At 36.4% G+C, this 24,773-nt stretch overlaps 1 protein-coding gene across 1 annotated transcript in view; it reads right to left on the reverse strand.

The window, feature by feature from the left end:
• Rbcn-3A (Rabconnectin-3A) overlaps positions 1–24,773 on the reverse strand; it is a 2,573,828-nt gene that overhangs the window by 2,454,413 nt on the left and 94,642 nt on the right. Inside the window, exon 2 of the mRNA XM_067779516.1 lies at positions 8,072–8,289. Coding sequence (XP_067635617.1) covers positions 8,072–8,289 — 218 coding nt within the window. The remainder of the gene's footprint in view (positions 1–8,071; positions 8,290–24,773) is intronic.

Here is a 24,773-nt window from a genome sequence, read left to right on the forward strand (position 1 = left end):
TGCAGAATATTCTAGAATAATAACAAGACTTTGCAAGAAAAATGTAGTTTTCGACTGGACAGAGGATTGTAAAAAGTCCTTTGACTATTTGAAAGCTGCGTTAATAAGCCCTAATATCCTACAATATCCCGATTTCAATAAACAATTTTGTATAACAACTGACGCAAGTGGATATGCTTGCGGAGCAGTATTAAGCCAAGATCATGAAGGAAAACCATTGCCAATTGCCTATGCATCAAGATCATTTACTAAATGAGAAATTAATAAAGCAACAATTGAGAAAGAATTAGAGGCCATTCATTGGGCCATAACATATTTTAGACCATACATTTACGGTAGAAAATTTTTGGCCAAAACAGACCACAGACCCTTATTTTCGATGAAAAATCCGTCATCAAAGTTAACTCGAATCAGATTAGATCTGGAAGAGTATGATTTCGAGGTGGAGTATATCGCAGGTAAAGAAAACTATGTAGCCGACGCATTATCACGCATAGATATTAAAGAACTAAAGCAAATATCGGTAGAAGCGTGTAGAATATTAAAAGTTACGACAAGGTCGGAAACTAACAAAAATCATAACAATAAACTGTCCAGTAGTAAAAATGAAGAAATAAAAAGTCACAAAGATAACCCAATAATATTTGAAGCGCTAAATAAATGTGAAGTAAAGAGACTAGTCATGCTCGTTTTCGATCCTCCGAATTTTCGTTTCAAAAAAAGAAATCTAATTAGTGGCGAAGTTAATGCAAAAATCTAATTGTTGAGGCGAAGATTGACTTAGGTCAATTCTTTGCCAGGCTTATGAAAGAAGCCGGCAATTTAGGAATTAGAAAAATATAGTTGTCCTTAGGAGACAAATTGTTTAAAGATAATTATACCCGGGTAGACACATTTAAAGAAACTGGTACCAAAGTTCTCATAAATCTAATTATAGCATTAACTCCAGAAGTTATGCATGTGACAAATAATGAAAAAATTAAAGAAATTCTTCACAAATTTCATGACAATCCTGTTTATGGTGGCCACTCAGGAATAAATCGCATGACAAATAAAATAAAACAAAAATACTATTGGAAAGGAATGAAAAATGATATCAGAAAATATATCAAAAATGCGCTCATTGTAATAAAAATAAAATAATTAAAAATTTGAAAGAGCCTATGATTATAACCGAAACGCCCACAAAAGCGTTCGACACAGTACAAATAGATACGATAGGCCCTCTTCCCATAACGGAAAATGGAAATGAATATGCAGTTACTATAGTATGTGACTTGACTAGGTATTTGGTTGCAATACCAATACCCAGCAAACACGCAAATACAATAGCCAAAGCGATATTCGAAAATTTTATTCTAGTTTATGGTTGCATGAATACAATTATAACGGATATGGGAAGCGAATATAAAAATAGCTTATTTGAATAATTATGCAAGCTTCTAAAAATAAACCATAAAACGTTAACACCCTACCACCATCAAACTTTAGGCACAGTTGAACGTAGTCATAGAACATTCAATGAATACGTACGTTCCTACATATCCATTGACAAAAATGATTGGGATGAATGTCTTAAATATTTTACGTATTGTTACAATACTACCCCATCTACAGTTCATAATTATTGTCCATAAATACGAACTAGTATTTGCCAAAAAACCCCAGACTTGCGAATTTTTAAGAGAAAACACAGTAAGCCCATTATACAATTATGAGGCTTGCGACAAAGAAATTAAGTATAGGTTACAAATAGCGCAAGATAGAGCATATAAATTAGTAAAACAAGCTAAGGAAAAACAAAAAATGAGTTATGATAGGAAAAAACAATATAGAGAGAGAGATAAATTTAGGAAATTTAGTGTTAGTAAAAAATGCATCAGGGCATAAGTTAGATAGTAGGTATAAAGGATCCTTTAGAGTAGTAAATATCGATGAAAACAATAATTTTACATTAATTCCCTATAAAATGTAGAAAATAGAAACATAGAAAACATAAATCAAACTAATAAAAATAGGAAAATTATAATACATAAAAATTTACTTAAACTCATAGAATAAGAGCACTTTAACTTGATAAACCCAAAGAAAATTTCTATTGTATGCAAAAGAAAAATACAATAATAAAACAAAGCAAAAGAGAAAAAAAATGTTAATTATTCTTTGGAAATCAAGCTAAATGTCACACAAAAAACAAAAAAAAAAAACACACCCCACAAGCAAAGTAAGCACAAACGGATTCAAAACCATTAACCTAACTTGAGTAGCCATAAATAATTCGTGCACAAAATTATATATGTCTGCTCTTTCAAAGGCGAATGGTGTAGCATTCACTCATTAAGTTATTCATTCATTTGTACAAACATATATTTCAACCCGTTTTGGAATGTCTTAAAATATATTGACTCTTACATACATATTCATACAATTGTACATACGTATATTTTGGCTCGCTTTGGTACGGCATGAGATTCTATTGACACATTCATTCATTTGTACAAACATATATTTTGTACACCGTGCATCATATGGTAACCTGAGCCTTGGTATGACACTGTTTACAGCTTGCTCGCGACAAGCCTTTACCTGTAGACAAATTATTAACATGATTCATTTATGCTTGCGTTGCACATTCCACAGCCAATTTTAATTATGCTTAGAACGCAATTCCCAGGGAACTGGATTGAATGTATATGTGTCTTATACTTAGTTTGTAAGTATTAGTGTAAGTAAGTATTTTAGCTCATAGAAATTTTGTATAAAAGAAAACAACTTTTGAATAAAGAACAGAATTCAACCTGCTGCCGTTTCAGTTGGCAGTAAATTCTATCTGGTGCCGCTAACTGGGCACTGCAACCTAGATTTCGATTTTCACTTATGCGCAAACATTACACTTTCTTAAGCTTTGCGATGACATCGAGTATGACCCTTGCTGGTACTTTCTCTTCATCAGACGCAGCAGTACCAATTCCAAAGACCGGGGTTAGGGGTTACACCCCAACCAACGCCTCTAACACCCCTTTCATTATGGTTCACCCCTGTTGAAACAGCAAGTTTCCTTGGACTCCCGTTAGAGGATATTGATGACAATTTGTGATCGGTCGCGTCTGTTAGGTGGGTCGAAGCACTGCTACAACAACAACAACAACCGGGGTTAGGTTCGAAGCCTCTCTGGATTAAGTGGACGAGGGACAATCCCTCCGCAAAGAGCTACTCCTGAACATTTTTGAACGATCTTATTAGTAAGGGTGTTTAGATTGATAGCCTGCAGAGTGTGAACTTTAAACTACTATAAATTCTTAACTTATTTAATAATTTGGGAAAAATTTCAACAACGTGACATCAGGACGGACAAAGTGACAGCTGTTTCGATTGTACCTTGTAAATCTCTTCAAAGCCTTTTCTCCCGGGAGTGGGATTTGAACCCGCACTCCTAAGATGGTTGAAGTGTCACAAACGCATTCAGCCACGTCATGCCTTAGTTGTTGTAAACCTTATCCCAATTGCCTTCTTTGCATATTTTCTTTATTCATAGTCATACGAAGTACGAAGTATGGCATCATATGGTAAAGTTATGCGTTGGTAAGGCGGTTTTCAAAGAAACTTGGTGTTGTTTTTGTTCTATTTATAGAACTACAACGAATTAACCAATGTTGTCTATTTGTATGAGTTTTATTTATTTATTGCTTTAAATGTATGAACACATTTATTTGAAGCAATTTTTAATTTATAATTTATTTAATAATTTGGGAAAAATTTAAACAACGTGAAATCAGGAGGGACAAGGCGACAGCTGTTTCTGTTATACCTTATAAATCTCTTCAAAGCCTTTTCTCCCGGGAGTGGGATTTGAACCCGCACTCCTACGATGGTTGAAGTGTTACAAACGCATTCAGCCACGTCATGCCTTAGTTGTTGTAAACTAAGTCCTAACGTCTGGCCAACTGACGTTAATGTTAGACCCATTCAAATCATTGAACGCCAAATCAGTGACATATAGAGCTAGCAATTTTATTAGCGCTGAAAGTCCAACGTCTTCAAGTTCTGTAGTGGCCGCTTCGTTGAAAGTGCATTTTCAAAATATAGTGGCATGCACACGAACGCTAAGGATATCTTCTTGTCAACTTCCCGTATGGACTACGATGTTTACGCTATCGTTGGAATCTGGCTCAGCGCCGATTTATTCGATGAAGAGTTTTTTGATGCTAAGTAATTTTTTACATTCCGAAAGGATCGAGATTATGCTAGAACTGGTTAGAGGAAGGGTGCTGGCGTTCTCATTGCAGTAAAAAGGTGCCCACACTCGTCAGTTTTTCTGCTACTTCATCATGACTCTCTAATAGATCAGCTGTGTGTCGGCATATCAAGCTCCTCTAGATCTACTTTTATTTGCTGCTCTGATCTTACGTGGTATACCTGGCAGCTATGAAAACTTGTATAATTTTGGTGCTTACAATATGTCGGATATCATACGGCTAGATTTCCAGAATGGGGGCATTTTAACACCCACCAATATTATGCGTGCATCGGATATTAATTTTATAGATAGTTTTCTAAGCTGTGACCTTACACAAATTAATAATTTATTTAACAATCTCTAGGCTGCTTGATCTGGTGTTTGTTGACGAGAACTTAATATTTGATCTGTTTGAGAGCACTCTTCTTTTAAGTTCGTCCGACCCCCAGCGGTTTAGAATATACCCGCAGTAGGTATGCCTGTTGTAAGAGGCGACAAAAATACCAAATAGATTCAAGGGATTGTTGTTGTTGTTGTTGTAGCAGTGCTTCGCCCCATCCAATAGGTGCGACCGATCAAAAATTGTCATCAATTTCCTTTAACAGGAGTCCAAGGAAACTTGCTGTTTTAACAGGGGTGGACCATAATGAGAGGGGTGTTAGCGGGGTTGGTTACACAATACAGTTGAAGAATTGGTTAGTGTCATGTGAGGACACGTTACAAGCAGGACATTTTTTGTATGTCTGGGTTGATTCTGGATAGGTAAGAGTTTAACCTGTTACAGTATCCAGATCGAAGTTGAGCTAGAGTGACTCGCGTTTCCCTAGGGAGTGTGCGTTCCTCTTCTGCAAGTTTAGAGTATTGTTCTTTGAGTACAGGTTTACCGGGCAATTCCTGACATAAAGGTCTGACGCCTGTTTGAGGAGTTCACTGAGGACCTGCTTGTGTTTTTTGGCTTCATACGGCTCTGTTTTCAGGTGCCGTATTTCCTCATAATGCTTACGGATATGACTCCTTAAGCCCCTGGTCGGTGTTAACTCATCAATCAGATGGCTTTTGGGATGCCCAGGTTTCTGGGTATTCAACAGGAACTGTTTGGTAGCATTTCATTACTCTCCCTAATGGGGAGTATTCTCAATATGTAGATGCTGTTCTGGGGACATAAAAAGGCAACCTTTGGCGGTTCTGAAGGCAGTATTTTGGCAGGCCTGTAGCTTCTTCCAGTGAGTAGTCTTTCGGCTTGGCGACCATATCGGGAACGCGTAACATGCAATCGGTTGGCCAATTGCTTTGTAAGTGGTAATGAGCGTTTCTTTATCTTTTCCCCAAGTACTGCCAGCAAAAGATTTGAGGATTTTATTACGGCTCTGGATTTTCGGTACAATTGCGGCTACATGCTCACCGAAATGTAGATCGTGATCAAACGTCACACCCAAGATTTTTGGTTGTAAGACAGTCGGTAGCGTAGTGCCATTGATGTGGATGTTCAAAATGGTCGACATTTGGGACGCCCATGTTGTAAATAAGGTCGCCGATGATAAAGTCAGGTTTCACGAGGCGAAAAAACTGGAGAGATCAGGGAGGTAGCCGTTTATATTGTTGCAGAGCTCATCGATCTGTGGGCCTGGGCCTGTGGTCATTATTGTGCAGTCATCGGCGTAGGAAACGATAGATACTCCTTCTGGTGGCGAAGGTAGCTTTGATATGTAGAAATTAAACAAAAGTGGGATAGCACACCACCCTGTGGCACCCCTTGTTTAATTCTTCTTGGTTTGGATGTTGCGTTCCTAAATTGCACCGATGCCTACCGACCACCCAAATAATTTGCGGTCCACCTTATAAGACTTGGGGGAAGGGTAGACCCTTCCAGGTATTGCAATAACGTGCCATGGTTGACCGTATCAAAAGCTTTTGACAGGTCTAGCGCAAAGAGTACTGTTCTATGGTGGGGGTTTTGATTTGATCCGCAATTTATCTGGGTGCTAATGGCATTTAGCGCGATGGTTGTGCTGTGTAGTTTTCTAAAGCCATGCTGATGATAGGCTAGTTGCAAATTTGCTTTAAAGTAGAAGAGCAGAATGGCTTCAAGCGTAGGAGAGATATCGGGCGATAAGAGTATCCTATGTTAGCTGGTTTCCCAGGCTTTAGTACCGGGACCACCTTGGCCATTTTCCATTTTTCGGGGATGACAAAGGTGGAAAGGGACAGGTTGAAAACATGTGCTAAATATTTGAAACCCTCTTTACCTAGGCTTTTAAGCATCGGCATGGCTATGCCGTCTGGGCCCACTGCTTTAGATGGTTTAGCAAGACCAATGGCATCCTCAACCTCTTTGGAGGTGATGGTAATTGGGGACGCGCTGAATTTGCGTTTATGTGCGCATCTGTTGGCCCGCCGTCAACTTTGTCAGCCGTAGAATGCGTTATATATTGTCCGTAAAAAGCGCTCGCGCATTTTTTCGCATCCGACAGCACTTTATCGCCAAAAGCGATGGAAATTTTGTCATTGTGCTTAGACGGATTCGATAGGTACTTTACGTGGTACTTTACCACGCCCACACCGGCGGAGAGATTACAATCCCTTAAATGCTCCTCCAATTTCGCCCGCTTGTGTTCATCCACAAGCAATCTGATGCGTTGGTTTATTTCCCTTATTTGGGGGTCGGCGGGATCGTGCTATCTTATAATGTCACGTTCTCTCGCTAAATTTGCGTCCACCACCGGAAAATGAGGCTGGATTTTCGGAATTCTTCCGGCGGGAATAAAACGAGCCGAGGCGGACTCGATGACCTTGCGGAAAGCACGTTCCCCTTGGCGAGCATCAGTCGTGATAGGGAGGGCAGCAAAGCGATTGTCTATAAAGGATTTGTACTCATCCCACTTTCCTTTCTTAAGTTTATGAAAGTGAGGTTTTCGGTGACGATGACCAACAATATTTTCCTCAATGTGAAAAAGTGCTTCACCATGTCATTCAGGCGGCCAGTTGGCTGAGGTTAGCGAATATGTTGACCTAGGTGTTGTCTTTGACTCCAACTTCACCTTCAATAACCATATCTGCTATGTCCTGCCAAAGGCCTACAGAAATCTAGCTTTCCTTCACAGGTATGCAAAAGATTTTAGATATCCTTATACCAGGAAAGCCCTATACATCTCTTTGGTGCGCTCCAAAACAGAATATTCTTCCATTATTTGGAACACTATCTATAGCAGTCATTCCGCCAGAGTGGAAAAAGTTTAAAGAAATTTTGTTCGCTTTGCCTTATGCTCTTAAAATTTTGATGATCCGCTGCCGTCTTATTTCTCTCGTTGCAAACTTATCAACTTGCAATCAGTTGAAACAAGGAGAACGGTGCAGCTGTTCATGTTTGTCTATGATCTCAACGCAGGCTCTTTGGACTACCCAGCTCTTCTTGACAACATACCGTTTAATGTGCCCCTAAGAACTCTCCGCTCATTCCTCCTGTTTTATATACCTGCTAGTCGGGCCAATTACTATCAACTTAATTCAATCTTCCGTGCCCTCACCGAACTTAATAGACTCTCAACGGTTGTAAATATTGATTTCTCTTTGCCCAGAGACTCCTTCTTCAAGTCAGCTATTAAAATTTTCTTAATTTGACTTTATCTTCTATCTATATTTACTGTTATATTTGGTATTTAAATATTTGTTGGCTGTTATATTTTATTTTATAAGATTTGATTAATTTTTATATCTAGTTTGTAAGATTTTGTGATCATAGACTGAATAAACGAAACTAAAACTAAAACAAAATGACCGTGGTATACATAATTATGCCTAAGTAACTTAGAAACCATTGTTAATATACGCACTTACCTATAATCCAAATAATGCTTAACGTTTTTGTTTCTAAGAAGTATTGGAGTTGGTTCAAATATGCATATTTTATGTTCATAAGATGCTGCAATCTTTCCGGTATCTGTACTGCAATCCAAGGCAGAAATTTTTACGTAGCCATGGGTTGCTCCTGGAATTATCTGAACTCTCTCGAAAGTGCTAGCCAAAATTACAATATTACATCCTGCGGCATATGCCTAAAAATATACAACACAATAAAATCATCTGCCAATGCATTACTGACGATTAAAATAGAACTAAAGCTGCCAGAAGTCTTATATTGTATAAGAACTGTCAATTGCGGTTCTGTTTAATGGGCTTTGCATGTCCCTGATTATCAAACACCTATGTACCTCTCATTAGGGTGGCCCTTCGTTGTATGGAGGGAAAAAGTGTTTGGAATCTTGATCTCACCCTTTAAAAATATGCGAATAGCTCAAAATCGAATATATACAAAGTTTTAGGCCAATCAAAAAAGATTTAGAGGTGGCGCAAAGGGCTTGAAATCCTGAAAAATTACGAATTTTTACAATTTCGTGTTTCAGGCTTCCATATTTCTAAACCCTACGAAAATTTGCTGCTTTTCGATACCGTAATAAGATCTGTATTTTCTTACTTTTCTAAAATGGCCATAATCTTCAAAATCGGCCGATCAATAACAGTGTGACAGGGCAAAATATATATAGCTTTCGACAAAAAAATATGAAAAGTAAATTAAGTCTGTGCAAATGTGTCTATCAGTGAATCGTGGTATTCGGGTAAAAAACGCTCAAATAAACTTTTTTATACACAAATACATATATCCCTTACTTACTCCAAACTGGAAAAAGAAGCGGTAAAGATGGGTTTGATGGTGAATGACGACAAAATGAAGTACCTGCTGTCATCGAGCAAAGAGTCAGCGCATATGCGCCTAGGCAACCGCGCTACTGTTGGCAGCCATAATTTCGAAATAGTAAAAGACTTCGTTTATTTGGGAATCAGCATCAACACTAGCAACAACATCAGCACTGAAATCCAGCGAAGACTCAATCTTGCCAATAAATGCTACTTTGGACAAGGTAGGCAAGTGAAAAGTAAAGTCCTCTCTCGACGAGGGAAAATCATACTCTACAAGTCACTTATCGTACCCGTCCTGCTATTTGGGCCAGAAGCACGGACCATGACAACAGCAGATGAAGCGGCTTTGGGAGTGTTCGAGAGAAAATTTCTTCGAAAGATTTATGGACCTCTACGCGTTGGCGATGGCGAGTACCGAAGAAGATTTAATGATAAGCTGTACGAGCTATACGCAGACATCAACATAGTCCAGCGAATTAAAACGCAGCGGCTGCGCTGGCTAGGCAAAGTTATGCGAATGAAAGATGATGCTCCGGCCAAGAAAGTGTTTCTATCGGAACCCGCCTATGGAAGCAGAGGTAGAGGGCGGCCCCCACTCTGTTGGAAGGACCAGGTGGAAAACGATTTAAACTCCCTTGGTGTAACCAATTGGCGCCGGTTGGCGGAGCGAAGGAGCGACTGGCGCGCCTTGTTGGACGGCCATAACCGTTTAGACGGTTAAGCGCCAATTAAGTAAGTAAGTAATGCACATAAATTTTTTTATAAATTTTATTTCGAAATACGTGATGCCACAACACGCACTTTGGATTGGGATGGAAAACTACTTCCAGAAATAACAGGTGTGAAAAGGTGAAACGACTTCCAGTTGTTGTTGCTTACAGGAATGGTGAACAGTTAATATGAGCTCCAAAATTATATGCTGCAGCAGGCTCGGAAATAGCTGATACGTTGTATGAACTGCTATTTGAATGGGATCTGAAGGATGATATGAAAAAAACCTTCTAAGGAATAGTTGAAAAACAAAATAGTAAGAGATGACTATAGGGAATTATTGGAATTAAGGTCTATATGTCTAGGAGCAAGTGATGGCATAAAGTTTCGTACACCAAAGCCCATTTGTTGTTGTTGTAGCAATGTTTCGCCCCACTTAATAGCTGCGACCGATCACAAATTGTCATCAATATCCTCTAACGGGAGTCCAAGGAAACCTGCTGTTTCGACAGGGGTGGACCATAATGAAAGGGGTGTTAGAGGCGTTGGTTCCACATTACAATTAAAGAGATGGTTGGTGTCATGTGGGGACTCATTGCAAGCGGGCCATACACTTTGTATGTCGGGGTTGATTCTGGATATGTAAGAGTTTAACCTGTTACAGTATCCAGAACGAAGTTGAGCCAGAGTGACTCGCGTTTCCCTGGGGAGTATGCGTTCCTCTTCCGCAAGTTTTGGGTACTGTTCCCTGAGTACTGGATTCACCGGGCAATTCCCGGCATAAAGGTCCGACGCCTGTTTCTGGAGTTCACCAAGAACCTGCTTGTGTTTTTTTTGCTTCATACGGCTGAGTTGTCAGGTGCCGTATTTCCTCAAAATGCTTACGGAGATGACTCCTTAAGTCCCTGGGCGGTGTTGGCTCATCAATCAGATGTCTGTTGGGATGCCCAGGTTTCTGGGTATTCAACAGGAACTGTTTGGTTAGCATCTCATTTCTCTCCCTGATGGGGAGTATTCTCGCCTCATTATGTAGATGGTGTTCTGGGGACATAAGACAGCCCGTGGCGGTTCTGAGCGCAGTATTTTGGCAGGCCTGTAGCTTCTTCCAGTGGGTAGTTTTTGGGCTTGGCGACCATATAGGGGACGCGTAGCACGCAAACGGCTGGCCAATTGTTTGCTATGTGGTAATGAGCTTTTCTTTGTATTTTCCCCAAGTGCTGCCAGCAAGGGATTTGAGGATTTTATTACGGCTCTGGATTTTCGGTACAATTGCGGCTGCGTGCTCACCAAAATGTAGATCAAACGACACACCCATGATTTTGGGGTGTAGGACAGTCGGTAGCGTAGTGCCATCGACGTGGATGTTCAAAATGGTCGACATTTGGGACGTCCAAGTTGTAAATAAGGTCGCGGATGATTTAGTCGGTGATAATGCCAGGTTCTGGAGAGATCATGGAGGTAGCCGTTTATTCTGTTGCAAAGCTCATCGATCTGTGGGCCCGGGCATGTGGCCATTATTGTGCAGTCATCGGCGTAAGAAACGACAGTAACTCCTTCCGGTGGCGAAGGTAGTTTTGATATGCAATAATTAAACAAAAGCGGGGATAGGACATCACCCTGTGGCACCCTTTGTTTAATTCTTCTTGGCTTTGATATTTGGTTTCTGAATTGCACCGATGCCTGCCGACCACCCAGGTAATTTGCGGTCCTCCTTTTAAGACATGAGGGAAGGGTAGACCCTTCCAAGTCTTGCAGTAACGTGCCATGGGCCGCATCATAAGTTTTTGATAGGTCTAGCGCTACGAGTACTGTTCTATGGTGGGGCTTCTGGTTTAAATCACAATTTATCTGGGTGCTAATGGCATTTAGCGCGGTGGTGGTGCTATGGAGTTTTCTAAAGCCATGCTGATGACAGGCTAGCTGCAAATTTGCTTTGAAGTAGGGGAGCAAAATTTCTTCAAGCGTCGTGGCTACTGGCGATAGGAGAGATATCGGGCGATATGACTCCTATGTTAGCTGGTTTCCCAGGCTTTAGTAGCGGGACCACCTTGGCCATTTTCCATTTCTCGGGTATGACAAAGGTGGAAAGAGACAGGTTGAAGACATGTGCTAAATATTTGAAACCCTCTTTCCCTAGGCTTTTAAGCATCGGCATGGCTACGTCTGGGCCCACTGCTTTGGATGGTTTAGCATGACCGATGGCATCCTCAACCTTATTGGCGGTGATGGTAATTGGTGACGCGCTGAACTTATGTTTACGAGCGTCTATTTTTGTCGAACGTAGAATGCATTATGTATTGTTGGCAGAAAGCGCTCGCGCACTTTGTCGCCAAAGGAGATGGAAACTTTGTCATTGTGCCTAGACGGATTCGATAGGGACTTTACAGTGGACTTCGTTTCGTTTATTAGCGTTGATTATCGTAACGAAATGATATCGTTTCGTTCGTTAAGCATGCCTGTTAAAGACAACCACATATAAAAGTTTAATTATAAACAATCTTTATTATTTAAAATAACGATTACAAAAACGCGAACATATTTTTATTTTCAAGTTTCTTATCTCACTGAAAAATTTTGAAATATTTAAATCAAAAATGAAAATAAAATAATTGAATAAACTAATAAACTTAAATTACAAAGTATGCTAAGTTAAAAGTAAAACTTATAATATATATTAAAAGGAACCCTACATTACTCCCCCTTCAAGAAAATTTAACATTAAACAAATTGAACATAACTCTTTTTTTGTGTAAATTCTTGGTATCGTTTGTGTCTGTTGTTTCAATTATTGCAGGTTTTAATCTGTCAATTGGAATAGTTTTAATATTATTATAAATTTCAAGTTTAAAACATTTTTGACCTTTTTCCACATTGATAATTCAACACAATACTATTCAAATAATTATGAACTTCATAAAAAGGACGAAAAATTGAAACTGCTGACGAATTCCAAGACAACAAACACATACTTGAGGACTTCCACAACAACAGCAGGAATGTAGTTTTTAGAATTGTTAATAATATTGATTTATATTGTTATTATAAATGTTGTTAAAATATGCATTTTTAATGCTGCTTATATTTTGCACAAAACTATTCAACATAAATGTTTAAAGTTTTTTCATTTGCCTGATTTTAGCCGCACTTATCAATTATATTAATTTTTTAAAACACAATTCCAGGCGTACAACCAAGATCGCCAAATGTGGTTAAAGACAACCACATATAAAATTTTAATTATAAACAATCTTTATTATTTAAAATAACGATTAAAAAAACGCGAACATATTTTTATTTTCAAATTTCTTATCTCACTGAAAATTTTTTAAATATTTGAATCAAAAATGAAAATAAAATAATTGAATAAACTAATAAACTGATTTTACAAAGTATGCAATGTTAAAAGTAAAACTTATAAGATATATATTAAAAGGAACCCTACAGTCAGTTAGTAATTTTGCCGTCTTGATTTACTGGATGGCCTCGATATTTGCATGAACGTACACAAGACGCCCTCTTATATGTCCGTCATTATTGAACGCCTGACTTATTTATAACATTCACATGCAGGGCCGTAGAGAGAAAATCCGGGCCGGGGACTAAACAATTTACGGGCCCCCTATAAAAAATCCACAAATACATTTGATTAATTTGAATTAATGATGTCTCATTCATGAATCACTATTGATGGATTACATCAAACAAAATGTTTGCCACATCAACTAATGATTTTTGGACAAAGAGCTGAAAATAAAATTAACACAGAATATTTACTATTTATTGGAACGTAGAAATAAAATTCTCTTTTTACAGCCACATATTGTTTCAAATAATCTTTTCTAGTTATTTGGTAACATTTTAGTACATTTCTAATAAATATAATGATGATTATAAATTTTAATTATTCAATATAGAAGGTTCGGATATCAAAGAGCGGCTTTTCTTGCTTTTTTCGCTGCAAAATTTTTTATAATAATATCAAAATTTAATTGTCTTGCCAAAACGGATTCAACACAAAGCGTGGTAAGTCCTGAAACTCGCTCTTGAGATGAACACGATCTATTACAGTATTTTATTCTTGCAAGGACGCTGCAACTAGCTACAGTGACAGGTATAGTGCAAAAGATACGTAAAGCAACACAAATGTTGGGGAAGATTGTATACAGATTTTGAACATACATAAATGTCATTTAGCAATTCCAATATTGACTAACCTTTATCAAAATTTGCTTCTTAAATGTGTTTCAAGTGATGTATTTCGCATTCTTTGCTTTGAGAAACGTCCGGCTTGTATTTTTCGACAAATTTTGCTGCATTCGCCCGAATCGTAGTTTCATCCATGTCTTCAAATTGCCACAAAAAGGAAAACGTCTCGTTCAAATTTCTCATAGCTGCAAATCATTCAGTAATGCCAGTGATTACCAAATCAACGATTACCAGGAATGTATTGTTTTTAAAAACAGACTCTGAATCATCCGTAATCATATCATTTAAATTATTTTCAGAACGTCTTTTGGGTTTTCTCTTTCGAATGTCCGGAAAAAAAATTTAGAGGTCAAAACTCAGAAGTCCAAATTCAGCAAATAATCAGACGACAGAAAATACATTAAATTTTTCTCAAAATTCAGAAGCGTTCATTTATTTGGAAGGAATTATGTATAAAGAAAAAGTAGTCAAATATAAAATTTTAAATTGTGTGCAATAGCACGCGTTTATCTTTTTCAAATGAATTTACATATTAAATAAACGAAGTCTTTATATTTTATCTTGCGTTTCCGATATGGCTCGCCTCCAGCTGAAAATTGCTGCAGTTTTGTATCTGATTTTGCATGTTCGTTTTTTATTATATTTATGAAACTATATATATTTTAGCGTGTGTCCCAAGCGCACTTCGAATGACGTTGTGCCACCTTTCGATAGAATTATTTGTACGGACTTCACCCAATTTGGTGATATTATTTTGCACAAAATTTTATGTTTTTGTTGTCTGATTACTTTGTGAATTTTTGTTTCTGAATTTTTACTTCTGAATTTTGGCTTTCTGAAAAAAGGGTTCTGACTAATGTTTTCTGAAAAAATGTGTTTCCGAGTTTTTGTTTTCTGAATTTATGGGGGGAACCAGATGTCGGACCTCAACATCTATGGTGGTGTCTCTAGCTTGGGGTACGACGTTTCTTTCATTAATGGTAGTCAGTATTTTGAACCAAATTGAGGACAGCAAGATAAATTCGAGCTTGTTGATGTACTTGAGAATGCCGGTAATATCTCCGTATGCCTGTGCAGTCAAATTTAGCTTAAGTAATGCGTTTGGTGCTTGTGTCAATCCTGGAATATGGTTTGCGAATGGTCTGATTGCCTCAATTCTAGCCGACCACCTAGTGTCTGAAAGACTGTGAAGAGAGCTCGGTACATTTTTTTTGAGGATGTCCCATTGCTGCTGAAAATAGTAAAACATTTTTGTACAACTCCGAAGAACATAATTGCAGCCGTACAACATTCTGCAGCATCAACACCACACAAATTCAGACTGTGGGTTGCACAAGGCGAGTAATCTTTTAATGGGATTTCATGTTTACCTAGAGTAAGGCAAATTAAATAACCGATTTCCTGACCAGTTTTTTGGTTACAATCCACGAAAGCCAAAACCGTTCTTGAATTGTAAAATTTGTTGCTCTCGAATTGAAATGGACGTAGCGCAAAATGAACGTAGTCTGTTCAAGGTGACTAGCATCAGGCGTAGCATCAACGATAATAGCAAAATACTTGGCTTTCTTGCGTTGACCTAATATAGTTTCCCTCACGTGTTTTGCACAAATTTCTATAAACCCGTTCTGAATGTCTGGGGAATGATAGTGAACTTCTAAAAGTTTGTGCTGCTGTTGTGAAATCCTAACTTTCCCCAAATGATCTCTAAGTATCGAATCATAATTGCTTATGAGTTCTAAGATGCCCAAAAAATTTCTATCGTTTCGTTCACCAAGATATGTATATACTTTCGCCTCTGAAAGCTAGGCCTCTTTCAACCAAAAATAAAATAGAGTCCAAAATTCTATATAAAATTTCTTTCCACTTTTGAGTTTCAGTGATTAGCTGTTCATTGATAAGTGTATCAATTGTAGCCTCCTTTTTAATTAGATTTTGTAAAGATCGCCATAGGATATAACGTTTAATGTGATCTTGAGTATTTTCGTGTGTTGGCAGTTATCGTATAGCTTCTTTCCACCTACAATTTCGAATATCCGCCAGGACAACAAATTTTAGGTCGATTTAAAGTATTGGTGCTTAACAGACGACATGGTAGGCAATAAAAAGCATTGCCGCTCCAGTTTCTCTCCATTTGGCAAGATTCTGTTTAACAACGAGGTAGGAAATGCCGACACAGGACACTTTTGATGACCTCGACGAATTATTTCGTTGACTTCTTCAGATCGCAAAAGTTGTTTAAATAATCGGAACTTTGATACAGAGTTGGTGGTATTGTTGGAAGACTTTTTGAAGATGAACCTTAATCAGTATCACCACGAAACTTAACGATTTCGGATTCATGTAACAACAGCCTTATAGTCTCACCCTGTTTCCCACTTGGTGCAACCCTGTTGTCTATTGTGAATGGACAACAGGTGTTGAAACAAGTTGGGAAACGGAGAGTTTGGCTCGGCAAAAAAGCACCGGCCATTATTATAAATTTGGCATATGGACACGACGCTCGTGAAATAAAAGAAAATACTTAAAAATCAGGAAGCTAAGTAACACAAATGAAGAAATCTAAACGTGCAGAGAGCAAAAAGTTGTAACTGAATAAATACATTACAAACCAAGCAAAAATTCTTTAATTTTAAAGGTGAACAAAAAAACAAAGGTTTGGAAAAGTTACGTGCGCGTAGTAGGGTGTGCGCGCAGAACATTTTTTTTTTTGCAGAAGTTCCAAAATGGAACTTCACATGGCGACCGTGTAAGGTTCGACGGATATCCGCCAGACATAAACATTATATTTCCGGTAGCCATAGGAAATGCTTCTCGTATATTAGTAAGAGGTATAGCAAACCTGTATGATGTTAAGAGGGCAAGCCCAAATAGATGGTTTAACAGCATATGAGCAGTTTCGAAGTTCAAGTTAATGTTACATTAATGAGTTCTAACATAAGTTCTAATATCAGAAGTGAGAACAGATGGTAACAGGTATCATAACAGCAGGGTTTACACTGTGGGAGTATTGTAGAAAAATGTTGCAGAAATTGTGTGAGAGATTGCTTATTAAACAAAGAAAAAAAAATAACCGCGGGAAGTATAGGAGAAAAATATAAATTCTATAGGTTTGAAAAAACTGAAAATATAAAAACTACACAAAGGAAAATAGTTCGAAAACAGCCGATTAACGGGGAAAAATAGCTCGTAAACATTTTTTTGAATAGAAAATAGTTCGCAAACAATTTTTTTGGAGAGCAAGTGGCTTAATTGCGGCGCACAGTGTTTCGTGGAGAACAAGCTAGCTGGACAAAATTATTTTATGAGATTTTCCGTTTCATATGCAGTCATTTATTACAACTACGTCATTTTTTTCAGCCATATGTTCTTTTTTTTATTTTTTTCCAAAATTTTACTTCATATGCATACATTTGCTTATTTCATATACAGTAACTAATGTGAATAAGTGACATAGATCCAAAAAAATTTAAAGGACTTAAGATTATTACTTTATTGTACTTAAATTGAATGGAATACAAATCTCAATACTCTAAAAAATTCTAAAAATTCGGAAAAAAAAATTAAAATTTTTTATGAAAATTCGTCGAATTTTTAAAATATAATTTAGTTTTTGTTATAGATCGTGACAAATTTTCTTATGGGAAATTAGTTAAAATAAATTTGCGAAAGCGAAAATTGTAAGAATTATCCAAAAAGGGGTGTCTACTTATTTATATGAGTGACTGTACATATGTACATACATATTCAGACCAATTCTAAATATTCTCGCGGAATTTTGTTCTCGCGGATTTTTTTGTTCCCGAGGAAAAATTCCTCCAATTCTGTTCTCCTAGGGAGAACAATAATTAGGGAATAGGAATTTCGCATTTTCGAAGTCAGCTGTTTTGTCAATTGAAATTTCGTTGCACATTTCTTATTTTGTTTAAAAAAATTGAAAAGTTTAATTATTGTTGCAAATTTGTTGGAAATTAAGAAATAAAATATAAACATTGCACAGTATTTATTGCATTTCATGTGGTATTCACTGAAATGAGTAATGAATTGGTGCCACAGCAACATCAACAGCGGAACATAAGAAGAAGACGGCCGCACACAAATCTGCCGGAGATGCCTGCTTTCATTCAGCAAAGCAATTTTCTGGCGGCCAAGTTGAGTTGAATTCGTCCTTCATCATATGCCAAAATCTATTTAAGCCTTATTAAAAAATCCTTGCGCAATTTCTGGATGACTGCATCAAATTTGTATACCAAGAGCTCTACCATTGCTTATGATATACTTTTCAACTTAAAATAAAGAATATTGTGGTTGTAGTTGTTGTTGTATTAGAAGTGAGAATATTGTGGTAGAATATAAATACATCTTTTAGCACAAATTTTTACAAATAAGTGTTCTTTCTCAAAATAACCAATTTCCTTTAACTATTTTGATGCATTCCCTTTAATTTAAAAGGTGAAAAAACTCCTATGAAATGGCAAAGAAATCTCCCTCTCCCTCACATTCATAATACCTACTTTTCTCCCATAACCGGTTTCCGCTTTTTCGAACATTGTTCAGAATAGGAGGAAAGGGAGAAGTGAAAAAACTCACAATGAATTTTTATTTAGAATACGAGGAATGGGAGAAGGGAGAAAACTCGCACGGAATTTTCGTTTAGAATTGGGCTGTTTTTGTATTTATTTGAGTATTTATCCTGGCACTACAATTTTTACAGAATTATTTTATAGTACCAGTCAGGAATGTAAAAGTGAATTACAATAATAATAATAACAATGTAAATAATTAAATTAATTATGTGAAAATTACTTATTACAAAAACTTAAAAGTAAAGTATCATACAAAGTAGAAAAGACAATAGATTTAAATTAAATAAAACCTGATCCAACAAAAAGTTATAGGGTAGGTTATCTTTTATAATTATGTTATTATTCGCTATCATCACTTTCATTGTGGAATAGTCATGAGCATCAGCAACACTACTGTGAAAGCTTGAAACAACTGGGGTATTTATTGACTCCTCAACATTATGGGGGGACAGTAAATTTAAGACTTCTTAAGTCAGACTTTTAAATTTTTTCTTAGGTATCTCCCTAAAACTGTTAACTAAAGGATCCGATGTTATAAGCAACATATTCATAAGCTCTCTATTCGTGGCTTCACGCGTCTGCTTTTGTGTGTTATAATCCCTGAATCGTCTCAAATCTTTGTTACGGGCTTCCTGTGCTTCTTCGGTAAGTTGACCAATAGGTAAAATTGCTGATTTTATAATACCAGTACTATGCACTAAGAATTTATGAACTGTAACAGGCATATTAAACCATGGATAGAGATCTATGTATAGTTTTTTAGTCTCGACCGCAAATTTTTCAAATCTTTGGATGCTAATGCGCGAAGGAGAGTGTCGAATCTTTTGATGAGCGTTACATCCAATCCCGTAATCTCAGCACTAGCCTCAGAATTTTCGAAAAACCTACGAGCAGTGTTGCCGTCATTGGTATTGCCGAAACCTGGTTTTGGTTTATCTTCATCAATCCATTGTATGTACCTGTTTTTATGCCTTGGTGACTGGTGCGGTAGATTGTGGCAGGTTGAAGTCAATGATCTTCGCCTTTTTGCTTTTGGTATGCTCTTGTTGACCTTGCGCGTTTATTTTTGTATGTTTTGTGGCTACGTGTTTGTTCCCTGTACCAAGGAATTGGTTTTGCCGTTTGTAGATCAGCTTTAAAGGTTCGAATATCTCGTCGGAGCTGGTACGTACATACATCCTATTTGATATGTAGAGATAACTAAATCTACAAAAAAAAAAATTAAAAATAGGTGTGCAAAGAATTCGCAATGGTTTTTTCTTTCGACTATTAGAGAATACTTGCGACTATAACATATGTAAAATTAAGCCCGGATGTCCGCGGATGTGTGTAACTTTTTTGTCCCTAAAGTTAAAAATATAGGGAAAAATACCTTTTCTTCTTAATAACGGAATGTTAAATATATTGAAAATACTCTAATTGTGAAAGAATTACTATTAAAAAATTTTACTTACCTTCGAGCTTAGAATCCATCAAAAAAATTATGTAAAGTCTTCACTTAAAAGAAATATGAATCTTAATATTCAACAAGAATTTTGCAAATTAATCAATGCATTTTACGGCCACTCCTGCCTTCTTACTTCAATTATTCAATATATATGAGCAAAAATATCAAAAGAAAAGGAAAAATCCCGTTATTTTGTTTGTTTTCTTTCATTTCTCATTACACATTTCTTGGAATAAGAACCTTGTTTTTGTCCAGCTAGCTTGTTCTACACGAAACACTGTGCGGCGGTTACCGAGCTTGGAAACGGATAGCAAAAAGTTGGACAAGTCAGCTGCTGAAGGAGTTGAAACATGACCGGTGGTTGTCCGGTAAAAATAAAAATTTTTATATAAATTTAAAATCGAGGGATAAGTCGTAAATCCCGTTCGTGTACCGCGTGAAACAAAAAAAAAGGAAGATGTTTAATTAAAAGAAAAAGAACAAAAAAGAAGTTTATAACATTTAAACAAAAAAAAAACAAAAAAAAAGAAAAACTTAGTGAAACTTAGAAAACTTACAAAACAACCAAAAAAATAAAAGAAAAAAAATTTTAGATGAAATGTGTTTAAAATTTATCAAAATCGGAGAAAAAAATTTAAATAAAATGATCAAGTAAACCGAAATTTATACATACAAAAATTTTTAGAGAAATAAAAACAAAATTTTAATTGGTGGAAGAAAAAAAAATCGAAAAATAAAATTAATTAGTTGGAAGTCTGAATGTTAACAAAACCAAAAACAGAAACATCTACAGAAGTGAACCGAAAATTTTATTATTTGGAAGTTTAGAAAAGGCAAATTGTTTGAGAAAAAAAAACATTTAAGTTTGAAGCGAAGAAACATCTACCCGAGGGAGCCGAAAAGTTTTATAAGAAAAAAAAAATTTGTGAAGAAAAAAAAAATCAAATAATGTGAAAATTTTAATACAAAATTCAGAATTTAAATAAAATGAAAGCCCCTTTTAACAAAAATTTCGATTTGGAAAGTTGAGCAGTGCGAGAGGCGTAACTAAGCCATGATCAATGTTTAGTTTTGAATTGAGAAATATTTTAAATACAAGAAAAAATTTTTTTGCGAACTTAGTACAAAAAAAAAAAAACAAAAAAAAATAATAACCACAGCATTTCATTTGCGTTTATAATTAATGTAAAACAAGCTAATTCTATGAGAGCAAGAAATGAGGCAGAATGAAGTTGGAGTCCGAAATAACGGCACGAGTTCTGGTCCAGGTTCTGGAGGCGCAGCGGCTAGTATAGTTTGTTTGCAGTTTGTAGTCTTGAAAAAAAAGAAGAAAAATAAAAATTTTTATTTTTAAGATATGAAAATTTATTGTGTAACGATTAAGGTAGTCGCAGTGGGTGAGTGAGCGAATTGATAAGCCCCTGAAGAATATTCGAATAGAAAAGAAAAGGGGTAATGTTAGGAAAAGGTGCTAAATAAAAAAAAGAGGTGATTGTGTTTTCTTCCTAAAGATATTCCAGCAACAACCATCAACACTCCATGAACTGGCCAGCGGAAGGAGGATGATTCGGTAAGTGCCCCATTTTTTATACTCATTTATACATATTATATATACAGACCTGTTATTGGTATTGATTCACATGCTTTGAATTAGATTATTTATTAATTGAGTAAGAGCGATGAAATTAGGTAATCCAATTATCTGTTTTCATTGTTGAGTCGTTCTATAATTGTTTAATTATTGCATTTTTTTTTTTGTGTGCGATGAATGTTGGACTCGTAGTTTTCTTTTCATTAAAAATGATTACCTCAATGAAAAGAAAAAGTAAGTCATCATTGAAAAGAAAAATATATATTAACCGGTCTGTATATTTGTTTTAAATATCTATGCAGCAATTCATGTTTTTATTTGCACCACTTTGGAGGGGGTTACCTCGTCACAAAATTCCACAAGAAATTTGACGATAAAAATAGTACAAAAAAAAAATGTATTAATATCAAAGATTTTATTTTTGAACATTAATAACCTTTACAGTAGGCTTTGAATTTCTTTTATTAGTTTCTTTTTGTGCTGCTCTGTTAATTGGGCCATGTAACATCGTTAAAAATCAGATTATGTTACAAGAAGGCTGTGTTACAGCGTTCACATAATTTCGATTTTCTGCGAAAGATTTTTTTTTTCTGCTTTCCTTCTCTTAACTTGAAAGATAATTTCATTTTTATAAATATGTTTTCTAACTGCTCATACTCAGCTGCTCATTAATTTAAATTTTCTTTCGTTCGTACTCCATGCACCAACTCAATTGATTCTAAGTGTTGTGAGCATATGAGAGCGCAACATCAAGAGTTAACATACTGCGTATTAAGTGCAAGCGGTGCTTCTCGCTCACTCACAAACTGAGAGTGATGTATAAATATGTTTGAAACTATGTTAAAGATGAATTTACAGAAATCTCTATATGAATTATGTTGAGTGCGAGAGAAATAGTATTGAGAAACAACATTGTATTTTTTGAATTAGTAGTAAAGTAATAAGAGAATTTATATACTGAGCGACTTTTGTTTAAATTGTATGTAGCGAGGAAATCTCAACTTAACATGTTTGACTAGTGATAAGAGATGAGAAGAATTTTTGGAGAATATAAAGAAGTCATGGAAACCAGAGAAATGTTTTCTTCTGCTCAAGAGAATTAATTTAAAGATATGCTTTTGTCAATTTGTGAACTTATTTTTTTTTGGATTGAGAGACTTCGAAATAAAAATGCAGTATTGAGAATTCGATTTCGATCAACATGTTGAAATGTAAGCTAACATATATGATGTAAGGAACAGCTTAGGTAGGTTAACATATATGTAGATAAATACATATAGCACAAAGTAATAACTAAATACGAAAATAAAAGTCTATCGTGGTAGTAGATATAGAAACGACGAAATGTATGATTGAAGAAAGTTTGATTAAAATTTAAGAATTTGTAAAAGGAGAAAAATGAAGGTTTAACTTTTATTGGACATTTGTGGTAGGGGCAACTGTGAGTATGTGTGGGCTAAGAGAACAACTTTTACCATTCTTTTAGCAGGTTGGGTGGGTGAAGACGGGAGGGCAACGACAGCTTAGCCATCCACCTCTGGCGGCCTCAAAATTCGATTTTTTTTTTAATCTCTGTTTGATTTTGTTTTTATGAGAAACCGAGATAAAATACAGTGTAGGAGCAAGATCCCCCCATATACGCCGTAGACTAGCCGGCTGTAGCAAACTTGAACTTTATAGGATTTTTTTTTATTTTAGTATGTTTTGCAGCTCATTAAATTTTTTTTGATTGCTTTAACGCAGTTTGACCTATTTTTTTTTTTTTGTTTTCCTAAAGATATTGCCTTGGATTTTCATTATCTGGATGATTTCGGATATGAACCGGTGAACTTTATATCAGCGTAAGTTTTTGCATGCTTTCCTCGGGGAAATAGATGACATTGGCTAATGTCGAAGTCATACCTGATCAAAGCTTTGATAAAACCTTATATTTGTTTCCGTAAATTTATATCGGACATCGTTAGAGATTTTTTCTACTGGGTTATCTTGGTAGATTACTCGCGAATTGTACCGCTTGAAAATTTTTTTTTTTGATTAAGTGGATAGAGAGAAGTTGCTTTAGTTGATGACTAGACTCTCGTCACTTTCCGAACTTGAAATCGCAGCCATTAAATAATTAAGTTTTTGCACTGTCATTTTGTTGCAAGGTTGGGTTCAACCGGTAGTACGTACAAACATGTACTGAAGCCCATGTAAGACCCCGATGCCACAAATATGTCATCACGATAATAATATTTTTTTTTTTTTTTGCAAAAAGAAAAGAAAAATACCTAGTATATAAAGAGATAAAATCGAAATAAGTAAACGTGTAATAAAGTTAACATACGTAAACCTAAAACGATCAACACTAAACAGATAACTCTACGTTCGCCAATAATAAAATACGGTGTGCATATCGACTATTTTGCACAACGCAAAAAATAAGTACATCGACGCTCTTTCAACCAAGGTGATAAACGGCTTGTTTTTTTTTTGGAAATATCATTCTTATAACGGAAATTTTGTAGTGCACGGATTTATCTAGAAAACCAAATAACTACAAATACGAATAACTAAAAACATATATAAATATTAACACCAACCAATAAAAATACCAAATTTTTTTTTTTTTTCATAATGGCGGTGAGACATAGCAATGAGGAATTGAATTTGGCTAACACAGCCGAAGAAATGATCTGCACCATTTGTAGCGAAGGTGTGACGCAGGATCGTGTTGAGACTCCTTGCAAGCACATATTTCACCGATCATGTTTAGGCAGGTGGATAGATACGAATTCCTCATGTCCTTCGTGCAGGGAACCAGTCACTACGTCCGATCTACAAAGCCCTAATGGAGTAGCGGGGGTGACAGCCTCACCAGCAACTACTTCATTCCGAGCCAGAGGAGGAGCTATATCCCGAAATAGAGTAGCGACTCGATCAATAACACATGCACTTCGAACCACTGGCACTGATTTAAATAGACCGAACACATATCGTTCACCTAGACACGACCACAGATTGACAGCTACTGCTCCTATGTGATCCAGTAATGTAGATTATTCTAGAGTTCGAAACATGATTCAGGAATCGTTGACTGGCTTTCGCGAGCAAATAACCGCCCAAATCGGTAGTGATTTGAGCACCCTCTTGGGACAATTAAATGTAGGAGAGAATCGCTATCGCCAATCCTCTCAAGAAACCCCAAGGCGGCCACAGGAAATGCCACATAATCAGGAGGAGGAGCCCAGCCGACCGTACCGTGATAGTGAACCTCTGCCTCTGAGGAGCAACTCGGAGGTTGCCGAAATATCAGTGCAAAAT

Source organism: Eurosta solidaginis, chromosome 4 (assembly GCF_040869045.1).
Source record: "Eurosta solidaginis isolate ZX-2024a chromosome 4, ASM4086904v1, whole genome shotgun sequence".
Taxonomy (NCBI): Eukaryota; Metazoa; Arthropoda; class Insecta; order Diptera; family Tephritidae; genus Eurosta; species Eurosta solidaginis.